The 14,887-nt window shown below is 32.0% G+C and overlaps 2 protein-coding genes and 1 long non-coding RNA gene across 3 annotated transcripts in view; 1 reads left to right on the top strand and 2 right to left on the bottom strand.

Moving 5' to 3' along the window:
- The window catches only part of LOC111702072 (PHD finger protein 7), a 28,276-nt gene that overhangs the window by 5,260 nt on the left and 8,129 nt on the right, over positions 1 to 14,887 (top strand). Inside the window, exons 9-10 of the mRNA XM_023473635.1 lie at positions 111 to 208; positions 763 to 820. Of these exons, the coding sequence (XP_023329403.1) occupies positions 111 to 208; positions 763 to 820 (156 nt within the window). The remainder of the gene's footprint in view (positions 1 to 110; positions 209 to 762; positions 821 to 14,887) is intronic.
- Positions 3,121 to 9,209, bottom strand: LOC111702091 (sodium-dependent phosphate transporter 1). The gene is made up of 17 exons (XM_023473662.1): positions 9,109 to 9,209; positions 7,425 to 7,499; positions 7,115 to 7,174; positions 6,663 to 6,836; positions 6,251 to 6,352; positions 6,015 to 6,138; positions 5,461 to 5,525; positions 5,304 to 5,358; positions 5,189 to 5,220; positions 5,023 to 5,128; positions 4,678 to 4,832; positions 4,495 to 4,586; positions 4,153 to 4,259; positions 3,942 to 4,036; positions 3,803 to 3,847; positions 3,642 to 3,722; positions 3,121 to 3,363 (listed from the first exon to the last, which is right to left on the bottom strand). The coding sequence occupies exons 1-17, from the start codon at positions 9,188 to 9,190 to the stop codon at positions 3,272 to 3,274; spliced, it is 1,542 nt and encodes a 513-aa protein (XP_023329430.1). The 5' UTR covers positions 9,191 to 9,209; the 3' UTR covers positions 3,121 to 3,271.
- LOC111702093 (uncharacterized) lies at positions 12,173 to 13,282 on the bottom strand. The gene is made up of 6 exons (XR_002765352.1): positions 13,112 to 13,282; positions 12,945 to 13,019; positions 12,721 to 12,878; positions 12,546 to 12,606; positions 12,376 to 12,449; positions 12,173 to 12,260 (listed from the first exon to the last, which is right to left on the bottom strand). It is a non-coding gene; the product is annotated as an uncharacterized LOC111702093 (long non-coding RNA).

The raw sequence follows: 14,887 nt of genomic DNA, 5'->3' as shown, positions 1-14,887 counted from the left end.
GGGGGTACACAGGGGACACTGGAGTATGGGATATATGTTGATTTGATGTTCCAGATCAGGTTATGCTTATCTTTTTGTATTTTTTCAACAAGCTAAATAATCCCTTTAAGGATGCCAAATGGGAGACTGAAGGAGAAGCATTTAATGATCTTCTGCTCCGCCCTGACTCCTGTGATGCTCCGGTCTGCAAGTGCCCAGGAGGAAGAAAGTAAGTATTTAATGATCTTCTGCTCCGCCCTGACACCTGCGATGCTCTGGTCTGCAAGTGCCCAGGAGGAAGAAAGTAAGTATTTAGTGATCTTCTGCTCCGCCCTGACACCTGTGATGCTCCAGTTTATGTCAGGAAGAAATTCTGTATATTTCTCAATCTTGAAATCTTGAGTGCTCCTCTGGTTCAGAAGTAGTCGATCAATTTTTATTCAAAATTAAATTAAGTTTTTATATTCAGAGTAACAAATTAATATAAAACTTCAATTGCAAATATGTTTCTATTTGCCAATGATTATCAGTTTTGGAATCGATCGATACTTCTGTCAAGTATTAATAGTTGATAAAACACTTTTTTTCAAGGGTTAAATTTGAAACCGTTTTTCACATCTTTTGTCATTAATCATAAGGGGTTTAACTGTACTTTTATAGTGTGGACTGCGGAGTGCTTCACCTTTAAAACCAGTGCATTGGATCTGTAACATTTTGGCTTCCTGGATCCGGATCTGCAAAAATTGAGTTAACACTCCCTTTAACCCGTGATGTTTAATCTAGGATGGATGTGGAGGACTCTAAATGGGAAACAGTTATCTGTGTCTGTTGTGGAGCACAGGTAGGACTTCCTTGCATTTAAAGGGACTGTCAACGTAATTTCAAGTCACCCTTCATTTAAAGGGACTGTCAACGTAATTTCAAGTCACCCTTCATTTAAAGGGACTGTCAACGTAATTTCAAGTCACCCTTCATTTAAAGGGACTGTCAACGTAATTTCAAGTCACACTTCATTTAAAGGGACTGTCAACGTAATTTCGAGTCACCCTTCATTTAAAGGGACTGTCAACGTAATTTCGAGTCACCCTTCATTTAAAGGGACTGTCAACGTAATTTCGAGTCACCCTCCATTTAAAGGGACTGTCAACGTAATTTCGAGTCACCCTTCATTTAAAGGATATTCATGATTTTTTGTTTCAAGATAGATTATTTTCAGTTGTGGTTTCTTTAATAAATAATGAATTTCAGATTTCTGTGCATGACATTTTCAGAAAAAAAAACACTCTTCAGATATAAAAACAAGGATATCTTTATCATTTTCATCACTCAGTCAAAGGTTTAAAGGTACTGTCGTAAATCGGATTCCGACATGCCCTAATATAAAGATGGTGGGTCACTTAAAATTACAATGACAGTCCCTTCAATGTTTCCTTTTGTACACTAAAGAAGTACTTTATGTGCAATTGTAAAATTAGCAACATTAACATGGCCGGAGTTACTTTTTAAAATTAAAATGGTTAATATAAGAATCAGTAATTTAAGAGCAATACTTTTTTAATGCGGTACAAGCTATAAGACCTCACTTCATTCTTTAACCTGTAAATTCATTTCCAGTCTGGAGGGTGGATATTAGGACTTTCTAATTGATTTGATTTGATTGGATTTGATTTGATTTGATTTCGACAGATTTACTTTTGGTAAAATTCTCAGCGCTAAAATGCCTGAATCTTGCTTGACAAATTGCTTAAGTGATTTGTTACGACTTTATTTACTAACATGGCTTATCTTATTTTTGGTTTGTTTATATCTAAAAGACGGTTAAATTGATCCTAATTTTTATTTTTTATTTGGACCTTACATGCTCCCGGTAAAATTTTGAAGACATACAGGACAAAATTATGTTTCCTCCTAAAGCTTTGTTTTTACAAAAATCCATTGATTAAAAATCATAATGTTTGTGGATATAATATATTAGCTTGATAACCAAGCTTTCAATCCACTTCACATTGAACTTTTAACCAAGAAAAGAACCCCTGGTTCCAACAAGTTTCCAAATCAAAATTTGAGGCAAATCAGTCAAGGGGTTATGAGTTATGATCTGGTATACAAAAAAACATACAAAAAAACCATATAAAAATTGCTACTTGATTTATTAAACTATATAAAAGAAGGGAAAATGTTTGCAGATGTAAAATGTGCTTAAAATTAAAGATAATATCATAAAATGCGGACCTAATTGTCTGGCATATTATCAGTTTTTAGTTTTGCCAATGTTTTAGTTTAAACTTGATGATTTTGTCCCTCTGCATTATTTGTTTGAACAATACCCTACTGTGAGCATTGTCTATGATACCTCCTTGAGAAATCATGCCTTGAATAATGAGTTCCTAGTCTCAATGTCTAACCAGTGTATATTTTATAAGTAAAGATAATTTATACAAATAGCATATATTAAGCATGGAACAATCACGTTCTTTGCATTTCCAAACACTACAAGCTAAAGCTAGGGCAGAATTTAAGATTGCATCATAGTTAGAAAATGTGAATATAGGAATAGGGAAAACAGAAGTGTTTTCTTTTGTCTAGGACCATTTTATAAGATAGCTCATTAAAAAAGATGCAATGTTCATTGGTTCAGTTACAATAAAAATTTATAAAAAAAACTGTAGAAAACAGTATTTAAAAAATTTATATGTATACTCTTGAAGTTTTTTCCAAGCCTGTTCTTTAATTGTTCTAAAACTAATCTCCTTTTCTCTGTTTGTCTATTTACGGTGCTAATGAACTGATATCCCATATACATCTTAATCTTCTTTAAAATATTATGTAAATGAATCTTGATACATATCAATTTTGGAGATTTGCAAGATTTTGTGTTTGTGTTTTCGATTTAATATGTTTAGATGTTATGTCAAGACTTTAAAAGCAACTTTTAAACAGATCAAACCAGCTTGACTTAATGCCATAGAATTAACTTTTGAAAGGTTAATTTGAAATAAAGTTACGTAAAAGCATGAATCTTAATTCATATAGAAAGTCAATTTCTAGATATTGAATTTTTATCATGTAACAAATAAAGCAGACCGTCTTTTTAATACAAATTTATTGATGTATTGTATTATAAATACTAGATTTATTAGATTATAAATACTAGATTTATTAGATTATAAATACTAGATTTATTAGATTATAAATAATAAGAAATACTTTACAAATGTTTGAACTCGAGAGGTGTGAAGGTTATTTCTGAATGTATTTTGTGCTGTGTAAATGGTTGGATATTAAGTGCTTGTTAACTGATCAGTAGTTCCTTTAGAACAAGGAAGATGATTGATGATAGTCCCATAGCTACTGGAATAGTCAGTGCCCATGACAGTATTACTCCTAGAAATCAATCTATAAGAAAACCAAAACCTCAAAAAAAAACTTTCTTGTTCAGAAATGAAAACTTTAGAATTGTGGATATTGAGATCAAGATTAGTTTAATCTTTAGTTTGTATCAAGGAAAGTATTCAACCAATAGAGTGGGTTATGCAAGTCCCAAATAGCCAATCAGAAGCTTGGGAAATTTTAAAGTTTGGTCAGAATATGGTAGGGATATTTTAAAAAGCGGATTAAGCAGAAATTTTAAAGTGTCCACGTTTTTTTTTGTTGATAATTACCTGAGAGAACTTTAAAGTTTACATAGCTTAAAGCTTTTTTTGGTGATCCTGTATCGACCAGGCCTTGCATTAGTCCACATCCTAGAAGAAATAACAACATGGTTAAGATTTGTTTTTTATTTTCCAAAAAAGTTTGAGAAGTATTATTTTTTGAGCTGTACCTATAATACATCCAACTTTGCAGTGAGTGGTAGACAACATAAATCCTGAAACATTTTATGTAAAAATATTTACATAAGTCATCAAACAAATCGCAATTGTAGCATCTAAAGATAAAACAATTTTTCAGCTGAAACTTACCGAAAGCTGTGAAGATCAGTCCAATGATTGAAGAAATCCATTCAACAACAAATCCTTTAGATGGTGTCATCTCAGTTATGTCCTGTCCCATTGTCCTGATATATTTTAAATTATTCAATATAATATTTTTCACTTTGAGGTTGAAGCGAGGATAATATTCCTAAAAGTCTGATTTGATATGATCATTTTTTTTTGTTTTAAGAATACTTACATTATAACCTTCTTTCCAAACATGATGAGCCCTAGGGAAATTCCAACTCCACCCCATAGCGAGATTGCGAAAGGTGCTTCATACTTGGTTTGGGTCAAAATTCCCTCCTTAACATAAAAGTTTTAAAAATAGATAATGTAAGTATTTGAATTCTGGTCTGGAAAATAATTAACTTTATGATTTGCTTAGAAATGTTATCAAATTAAGCTTTTATTTGGTTAAACTAGGAAAAAGATAATTGCACCTTTCATTCTAAAGTGATTGAGCTGAAAAGTACTATTTTAAAGGGAACCAGACACTTGGCTTTATTTGTGGCATTACTGTTCAGGGAAAATAACAAACCTGGTAGACTAGATAGATTACTACAAAAGGTCCAATACAGTTTGCCACATCATTACCACCATGCACAAGTGCACTGGTCATTGCCGAAATCACTAAATAGAAATTTGTAGATCAATGATTTCATACTGTACCGCAAAATTCTTGGGTTGGGTCTTTCTTAGTTTAATCATTAACTACGGCTACCTTGAAGTGGTCTGAAGATCCTGGTTAGTTCAGGACTATCTTTCAGAGTATTGTTCTGTTTGCTAGCATCAGGTTTCTCCTTGCTTTCAATCTCTATAGGTTCAACAGTTGACATTTCTTCCTCCTTGTCCTCTTTACTTCCTTTCTTCCAACATCTAGAATTTCATAAACCTCAGGAATAGATAGAAAATGTTCAAATTGACAAGATCCCCTTCCACTGCTAAATCATTTTACCCCTTAAACCCAAATCATCTTTTAATGTCAAATCCAAATTTTATAATTAAAATAAAAAATGTATTTTTTGTGAGAAGTGGGTAATTTTTTCATAATAAATGCAATTAATACCTGAGGTCAACATCTAGGGCCAAATCTGATGTCATATTTTTTATCTGAGGAATGATGACAAATATTGCAAGAATTGACATGATCAAAGTTACAGCTAAACCAGTTCCTGAACAGATTAATCAATGAAATATTTATCTTAAAGGCGGACAATATTTAAAAACATTACCTATTGCTATCCAGTGAGGATCATTGTCAGCACTAAAACATAAAAAAAATTCAATATTTCACAGATAATCTAATAATTGCATCTTAAAATTATCCAACTTTTTGGTAATTTTTACCTTATCAACTCAAAAGCTTTGTTTGTTTGCAGGAAAATAAAAGCTACCGGAATCCCTAAATAAAAAATGACATTAATATTAATTTCCAATGGGGCCAAATAGGGATTTCTTTTTCTTCATAATTATGACATCTCTGATATAATGAACTTTTAATTACCTACAGCAGATCCAGTGAGCAGGCCATATATGATTCTGTTCTTTCCAGAGAAAGGAGTGTCCGATCTAAAGGATAAACGCAGTAGAGGACTTCAAACATATCTTATTTGACTCTATTGATAGAGTGATAAGTTCAATTCATAATGGTAATCCCTTAAAAGCTTTGTCTGATTAAGAATGAATGAGATATCCATGTTTTTGTTTGTGAAAACTATTCATTTTCAGTGGTGGTTGCTTTGCAAAAGTGATTTTAACATTTCTAGCTTCAGAAGTAATGTAGAAATTATCAGAATCTAACACAAGTCAAGAAAGCTATGTTATCTTCCGCAATATTGATCAGATTAAGATTTTAAGGATATCGTAGTAAATCAGGAATGCCTTTCTTTTAAATGGAGGGTCACTTAAAAGTTGACAACATTCCCTGAAAAATCAATAACTGTGCAAGACCCAATTTTCTGAATAACTATTTTGTTTCTCACAAAATATGGTTCAGTGTCATATTGTTTTGTATCTCTGATTTCCAGGTTGNTTAATCTAATAAATAAGTAGTTATACCTGAAGCAGTATTTGTAAAGAGGGAAATAAAAGACGGCTGATGCCACCAGAGCAATGAGAATGGATACAAAAAGCATGTAGACAATGGTGGCAAATTCTTCAGCATTTTTCAATCCATTTGATCCTAATAAATTTGACAATCATTCAAAAACTAAGATCACCAAATTTTTAGTCCAGCTTGAGTTAACAAACATCTTTTGCTGGAAATTCCATAATTTATTTTATTTGTCATTTTCCTTTAGCTGTGAGTGTGAAACCAAGAAGTCCAAATATAATGCAGTGTGTTCCTGCCACAGGCCACGAGAAAAATGATGCAATTAATTGCCAGAGCCCACTACCTGTAAATATTGAAAGTAATAAGATTCTATGTATAAATTTGTCAAAGCTTGTACCCAAGTTCTTCTAGTAAAGGTTTATGGCCGTAAGAATTTATGAGACTTAATTTGTGATAACATTTTTTAAAAATTTAGAAATCTTACAACGAAAACTGGAAAAATCTGCGAAATATTTAATTGCTATTTTTAACCAATATACATGAAAAAGGTTGACTTTCAAAAAACATTTGAAAAAAAAGTTTAGTGAGAAAGTAAGGCGCAAAACTCCATTGAAGCTTGGCTTTAAATTGCTGACTAAAAAATGTAAACTTACTTAACATCACCGCAATACAGCCAACCATCAGCAACCTCTCATCATAAAGGCCGTCTTCTGGACTCTGTTCACTCCATCCGTTTATAACATCAGTTCTGTTCGACTTATAAGCATCTATGTTCACAATCCCATTCACCACCTTTTTTATGACATCACCAGACAGCAATGTGGCACCTTCAGATAAAATTTTTATTTTTTTCAATTTTTGTTTTCTGTAGAAATTAAAAAATAGTGAAATATTTTCAATGGCCACAGCAATGCAATTTATATCTTCACATTACATAAGTTTTTCAAAATTGACAGTTGCAGTCAAGGCTTTAGGAAAAAAATTACTAGGGTTGCTACAGAGAGAAAATAAAAGAATTTTCATTACCATTGCAATTTGACAGGGTATATCATCACTTAAAAAGTAATCATGACAAACAACCCTTTATATGGTGAGAACATCTTACCAATTGTCTCCATGAGTGATCCAAGAATGTATGCCCAGGTTAAGGAAACAGTCCCTGCCCCTACAAATAGTTTTCATTTTAAGATTTGAAAATCGTGCTGGATTAATATTGGTCGATATGAATTATGTTTAACTCAAGTTTTCTGATCTCTCTCTTGATCATGATATCTACTATATTACAACTTTGAAATTTAAGGGTTTCATAGTTTTTTTTGGATGCCTTGAAGGAATAGAAGGAATATGGAGATCAAGGCTTGATCCCTAGATAAACAACATCTGTGATAAAATTCTTTAAAAATAAGTTTTTTTACCTACTGAAGTTCCCCAAGAATTAGCAGAATCATTTGCTCCGACAGCAAAGCTCAGGATAAAGGATATTATTACCCCTAAACAATTCATATGTTTAAAAAATTATATTTATAAATATACTTTGCTTGTCTGTGTGTTTGTGTGTATCCAAAAAAAACGTCAAAAAGGCTGAACCGATCGTTCCCAAATATTGTCTAGGACCTCGCATGACCCAAGAGAAGGTTTATGGATGATCAAAGTTTAAAAAATTAGCCTCCAACTAGATTCCATTTTTTATTAAATTTTTAAAATTCTAGATTTAAAAGTAAAAAAAAAATAAAACTGATGTCTATTACTTTTCTAAATTGTTGAATGTTAGTTATTACATTTGTACTATATTAAGATAAGAAAGTACAAATATTTTAACAAGTTGGTAAAGATATTAAGTGTCAGGAATGCAAAGTTTTCATTATTTATTTAATTTGATTAAAACAGTTGTTGTACAAATAAAGTTTAAACTTTTCAATAAACATTAAACCATATTGACATAGTCAAAGGTTAATTTTGAACCATTTAAAGTATAATTTCAAAACTCTGTAAAAAAAATTTCCTGATCTGGTAGCAATACTAAAATGGGTGCCTGCCTTAGTTTAGTCACACAAACGGGAGGGGGGGGGGGGGTCATTTATCTGTATTACCGGCTCTCAGAAAATCGAACCACAAAATGATTATTAATGTTTGATTTAATCTGAATAAAGTTTTGTACAAATGAAGTTTGAGATTTTAAAATTAAAAAAACATATTGACATGTCCAAGAGTTGATTTGATGTTGCACCATTTAATTTATGATTTCTAAACTCTGTAAAAAAAATTAGTTATTAAAAAAATCTGTATTGTTTACACAAACAGAGGGGTGTCATTTATTTTTATGACAAGCTCATAGAAAGATCTAACCACAAAACGTTAAATGATAAAAACTATGATTCATTATGTTTCATGAAATTGCAGTGTAGTATAAATTGCTAGAAAAAAATAGCCTTATCACAAAAAAATGTTAACACCAAGAAATGTCAAACATTAAAGGAATTGGGTCCGATTTTCCAATCCATATATCTTTGTAATCCAATGACCTAAGATATTCAACTATGCATTCTGTTAGATGAATAGTAGGTTTGAAATATTTTAGGTTTACACCATCAGCGCCCGCGATTTGAAACAAATTCGGAAAAATACGGCTCGGGTCTAAGCTGTCGTTGGCCCTTATTTGCGACTTGAGCTTTCGGATTCAAGCTACATCTTATTTTCAACGAGGTTGGGTTCAAAAAACCGGTTTAATATTATATTATATTATATTATATTTGGCATATTTTGATGGTAGGAATTGGCGCATTCCGGGTTTCAATGAGAATAAGACTCAACATCGAGCCTTATTCTCCACCAAAACCAGCCAAGGTCGGTTTTATTTTCATTGGGTCTAACTCCTTCCGTTGAACCGAAGATCTTGCAGCTGTCAATCATGTGACACAAGCTGTCGTCAGAGTTGGGTTGAAGGTCGGGTTTTAAAGTCGAGTTTAAGGAATTACGGCTCAAGCCGAAAATTTTAAACCGCTGGCTCAGGTTGCAAATATTTAGGGATTAGAAGATATTAGATTGTGGCAAAGACACAATTATTTGTCACATTTGTTCTAGGTTGTAATCAACTAATGCCTGCAATGAGTAGAGCAAGGGCAAAATCTTCATGGAAATGATACAAAACTAGATTCCAAATACCCTCTGTTGAGATATCCATTTTTTTCTATTTAATTCTGAAATCGATTGATAACGATTTTTAAAAAGTTGTTTCTGTGAATTGGAAAAAATTAAGTTTAAAATAATTCTCCTTTATTGTACTTAATGATTCACTTAACTGTTAAAAAGTTGACGATTTACTGTTAAACCCGAAAATTTCTTAATTTATTCACAAAAGAAAGAACCCAACGTTTTCCGCACTATCGTTTCGCAGATTAAGTTGACAGAAGAAAAAAAAATACTTTTAATGATTTTTTAAAATTGTTCTCTGATATTTGAATTTTCTAAAATTATGATGTTTAAAGTTAGACAAACAAGTTTTTTCTCCTTTAAATGTGTTTTTCTTTGGAATTTCGAACATTTTGAAAGTTTTACACCATCCATCAGGGTGCAAAGTCATTGGGAGTAGTAAGTAAGTTTAAGGCGAATATACCGTTCCTTAAAAATTAGAAAACTAAGAATCTAATGCGAGTATTCAGTTCCTTAAAAATTTCCTATTCTCCAGAAATTAGATAACTAAGAATCTAATGTGAGTATTCAGTTCCTTAGAAATTTCCTATTCTCCAGAAATTAGAAAACTAAGAATCTAATGTGAGTATTCAGTTCCTTAAAAATTTCCTATTCTCCAGAAATTAGAAAACTAAGAATCTAATGTGAGTATTCAGTTCCTTAGAAATTTCCTATTCTCCAGGAATTAGATAACTAAGAATTTAAGGCGAGTATTCGGTTCTTTAAATTTCCTACTCTCCAGAAGTCAGAAAAACTAAGAAGTATTTAAGGTGAGAATTCAGTTCCTTAGAAATTTCCTATTCTCCGGAAATAAGAAAACTAAGAATTTTTAGCTTAGTATTCAGTTCCTTAGAAATTTCCTTTTACCAGAAATTAGAAAACTAAGAAATTAAGGTGAGTAGTCAGTTCCTTAAAAATATCCTATTCTCCAGGGATTAGAAAATTAGAGTTTAAGGCGACTTGTCAGTTTATAAAAAAAAAATTTAGCTGTACTGTTGAGTGTATGTAAGTTGAGTATTTACTGGTGAAATTAGAAGGAGTCAAATTTATTTATAGAGAGTAAAAGAGAGAGAGAGAAGTGGTGTGAGTTGTATGTGTGTAGTGTGTGCTAGGTGCATGGGCCCGGTTATCAAAAGTCCAAGATGCACTGTGAACTCTGACGCGGCTGTCCTAATTTATTTTGGAAATTTATGACTTTAAACAATCTCAAAAAAATTCGAAAATTTCCCAAAAATAGTTTTAATGAAGATGAAAATGGTATCCCCCCCCCCCCCCCCTCATCCTTTGTTTGATTGTTTAAATTCGCTGAACGTCAAAACGACTGAACCGAACGGGACCACCTTAAGTAACCAAATTGGCGGTCAAATGATGTCACTTTCAACAGATTTGAATTTGGAAAACATTTAAGTTCACTTATGAAAGGAACTGAGTTCTTGCCACAAACTCGGATTTTCTAATTTAAATGATCTTTTCAACTAATTGTTGTAGACTTTTGATTTTCAAACTATTAATTTTATAAGATCAAATAATATAAGTTTGAAATATCGAAGCTTTTCACTATCATTTTACAAAGATATAGGAATTAAAAAGTTAGAGTTTGTTGCAAAAACTCAGTTCCTTTCAGTCCAGTTGTTCTGCATTTGTGTTCACTGCTGAAAAAACTGTACACTTCTGATGTATTTCAAATAATACTGAACAATAAAACTTTCATACTGAACAATAAAACTTTCACATGATCATCCCTACGGTCATTCATTGGTCATGGAAGGGGGGGGGGTTCGTGGTAAATTATAATTATGAGGATTGTGCGTCCTCCATGTTAAAGTAATCATTTAAAGATTTTTTTTTAGTTAATTGTTCCATACAGAGATACATACATAGATATATGATTCAATGACATTATTACCTATTTGCATTTTGCATTTGCTTGAAAAAGCGAAATATTTTAGGGTGGGGATCGATTTAATATTACGTTTATATTAACTAATCATTTGTAAGTTTTTATTGTAATTAAATTAAGAAAAACATTTTTTTTTTGTAGTATGTGGGGGGAAGGCTGTCTTCAAATATAGGTTGAATTTCATCGTGAAGGAATTTTCAAAAATATATTGTCTCCTTTTCAATTTACCTCCCTCTTCCGAGTAATTGGAACTGAAGTGCAAGGGGGAAGGCCGAAGAAATACAGTGAATCCCAGATATATATGAATACATGGACCGTCATAAGTTTTTTGATAATTCTAAAGAAACTTCTTTTTATTTTTAATTCAAGGTAAATTAATAACCCTGAAATATGAATGCAATTGATATATTAATAGTAAACTCATTTTTCCGCGGCATAGATCTTAAATATGTAATACTTTAGAGCAGCGTTTCGGATCCGGATCCGGTCGGATCCGTATCATTTGGTCGGATAAGGATCCGTATCAGGAAACGTTGATATGGTTCCGGGTAGCGCCTATTCTCAGCCTTGAAGCTGCAGAAGTTCGACCTCCGGAACCGGATCAAGGCCGACGTGTTGGACGCCCTTCTCCTGCTCAAGGCTAACAGCGACTATCTCTTCAAGAAGTGATTGATCGGCCTGCCCAAAGGATTACTCCAAAAAGTCTATATTTTTTTTGTTACATTTCGGAATATATAATAAATATAGTTTATAAATTATAACCTTGCATAACATTTAATAGGGAAAATCCGATTCACAGAATCAAAAGTTACCTCGGATCCGTATCAGAGTCAGGATCCGGAACCATCATCACGGATGCGGATCCGCGGATACTGATCCGAAACACTGCTTTAGAGAGTAAGAACAAGTCTATGATATAGTTTATTTGATATCCAGGATAGATCTGCTCGAGTTGAAGGATGGTGTGAGACTTGTAGGTTTACACCTTTAGTTTGTTTATGTTTATTTAATTGACTCTCGTCTCTCACTTTATGTGTCGCACGTGTCTCAGGGACGTGCTAAAGATTTATTGTACCGTGGAATAATTGTTCCTCTTTATTACTCAGGATAGAAGATAAATCCAGGTTTAAGTATTTATTTATCCTCCATAAGCAGGTGATAACTGAAATATTAATCACATTTAAATAATATAATAATAAGAACAATAGTCGATATTAAGAAAAATAAGCTATTTATAAGGCGCGGCTTTTTAAGAATTATAAATAAAAAATACTCACATTACGGACATTATCCATTTGCAAGAGAGACGGTCTAAATTCACAGGTTTACATGCTTGCTTGATAATCGACGTCTAAAACATGATGACGTTAGATTTTCAATCAATTGATAATACATTTTTGAATATTTATATCTAATTACAATCTTTAGAAAAATAAATATTAATCACCTATAGGATCATTTTGAGGTGCAACAACCTATAGAGATCTTGATCGCTCACACCCAGCGATCTAAAGTTTTAAATCCAGATTAGCTTTTGTCACGAAAAACGATTTAGATGTTTTTCATGTTCAGGTTTTATATATTTCACATTATAGTTCAAGAGTTTTTTGTGAGGAATATACCTGAGTTGGATTCAGGATAAGCACGATCCGTTAAGCATAGTATGGAACGATTACGCTAAAAAAGGGCTGCAGAGAAATCTTCTTTGCACTTCAGGGTCTATATATTTAAAGCTGAGAACTAGTCCAGCTGCTGTACACACTACACGGTCCTTCCGCCTCTATAAAGATGCATTATTCATTTATGCTCATCTTAAGTAGGCTTTTTAGGGAATTTGTTTGTTTACCTAAAAGGCTAAAAGAGGCCGCAAGGACGTAAAGTAGAGGTACAAGGATCCGTCGTAATTGCTATAACTTCAGATCTAGATAAAGAATTGATAATTTTGTTTTAATCAATTTTATGTTTTTCTTTAATGCAGACTTCTTTACAATTTTAACATGCATAAAAATGTACCTATGAATATTTATCAGTAGAAGGATGTGGAGGGTTAAAACATCCCGCCCACAATCCATGGAAGTTTTATGTACGCGCCGTACATTATATCTGAAACATTCAGATATTAAATATAAAAAGGTTTTTTCATTTTAATTTCCAGGCATAGAAATTAGAATACGTTTTACTTTTTAAAACTGTTAAAAACATTTCCAAACAATACTTGGAAATATATTTTTTTTTAAAAAGAGTATATAGGCTTTAACTTTGATTAAATAAAATAAAAGATTTTAATAGACATGGACGTGGTAAATTATAATTATGAGGATTGTGCGTCCTCCATGTTTCATCATGCGTCCTTCTCGAGTTTCTCCAACTATGAACTTCTCCTGTGGTCGAGTCGTCTTCCCTAAATAGTTCAGAATTTACAGATGGAGACTGAATGATTCCTAGATTACAGTTTTCTTGTTCGGAGATTTTCTTCTTTATCTTCGAGGATATCTTGGATTTAACCTCTCATATTCCGGCTTCTTCAATACGACATTATAAAAACTCTTCCTATATATTCATATATCTGGGATTCACTGCAGTAAAACCAAGAGGGGAAGGTTTAAACTTGCATTGAAATTTAAAACTAACTTAGAAATTTTCTATTTAAAGGGACTTTTCATTTAAAAGGCTGCATGTCCAATTCACTAACCATTAAATTCCCACATAAAAAATTTGGTTTTTTAAAGTTGACTTGCGGAAAAACGTCGATACTTTCCAAGTTGTTGCTTAGACAAAGATTTGAAGGGTTTTCGTTGTGAATCAGTCGTGCAACTCTTCAAGTAGAGGGTTACTTTAAATAATGTTTACAGTCCCTTTAAGTATTTTGTGTAATTTCCATTCATAATTCATAATTCTCATGCTAATCGTATTTAGTCTTATCACAAGTTTGACAATTTTTCAAGAATTAAAGATTGGATTACACCAAATTGATAACCAATAGACACAGATATGATAATTGCAAAAACAAAATGACATTTTAAATAATTTTGCATGTATGATAATTGTTTAAAATATTTAATAGATCTTCTAAATCAGTTATTTAAACAAATGTCACTTCTCCTTGACTTAGCCATGATTTATTCTCCAAAAATTTCAGGAGTGTATATATTTTCTTATTTTAGGTTTTTGGGGGGTTTTATTCGCTCAATTTGGGGAAATAAATGATTTTAGCGGAAAATAAACAAATTTTTGGGTAAACAGAACGAAATATTATTGCCTTTTCATTTTTTCCCTCCAGTCTCCAAACACATTTAATTTTTAAAGATATACAACCCCTGGAAGAATTACAAGTTCACAAAATTCTCAACCTCCCCCCCCCCCCCCCCCCGGAACAAAATATCTTAGTTGCGCCTCTGAATGTGATAAAATTTATTCTAAGAATCCGGTTTAAACTAGATACTTGTAATAGCTTTATGTAACATTCAAACTTGGCAGACCTGGGCCGGATTACGTTTATTTAAAATAATCTTAGAATTTCAAAATTAAAAATAATATTTAAAATTTAATTTATTTTTATTTTCTTTAAAATTTCTTTAACAAATTTGGTTTTATGTTGTCTTAAATGGCAACAACAAAAAGTTTGCCAATAAGTGAAAATTAAGAATTCTAACACTCTTTTGGTTTTTAATAATAATTCCAGTAAAATAGCTACCCTTTCCCACCTAATTGACCATTGACCATTATTATTATATTTTACATTAAAAAAAATCGAGTTATCTTACCTTCAAAGGCAGTCAAAACTTTTCA

This window comes from Eurytemora carolleeae, unplaced genomic scaffold, assembly GCF_000591075.1.
Source record: "Eurytemora carolleeae unplaced genomic scaffold, Eaff_2.0 scaffold53, whole genome shotgun sequence".
NCBI lineage: Eukaryota > Metazoa > Arthropoda > Copepoda > Calanoida > Temoridae > Eurytemora > Eurytemora carolleeae.
Note: the sequence above shows the minus strand (reverse complement) of the source record. Positions and strands in the feature narration are given on the sequence as shown.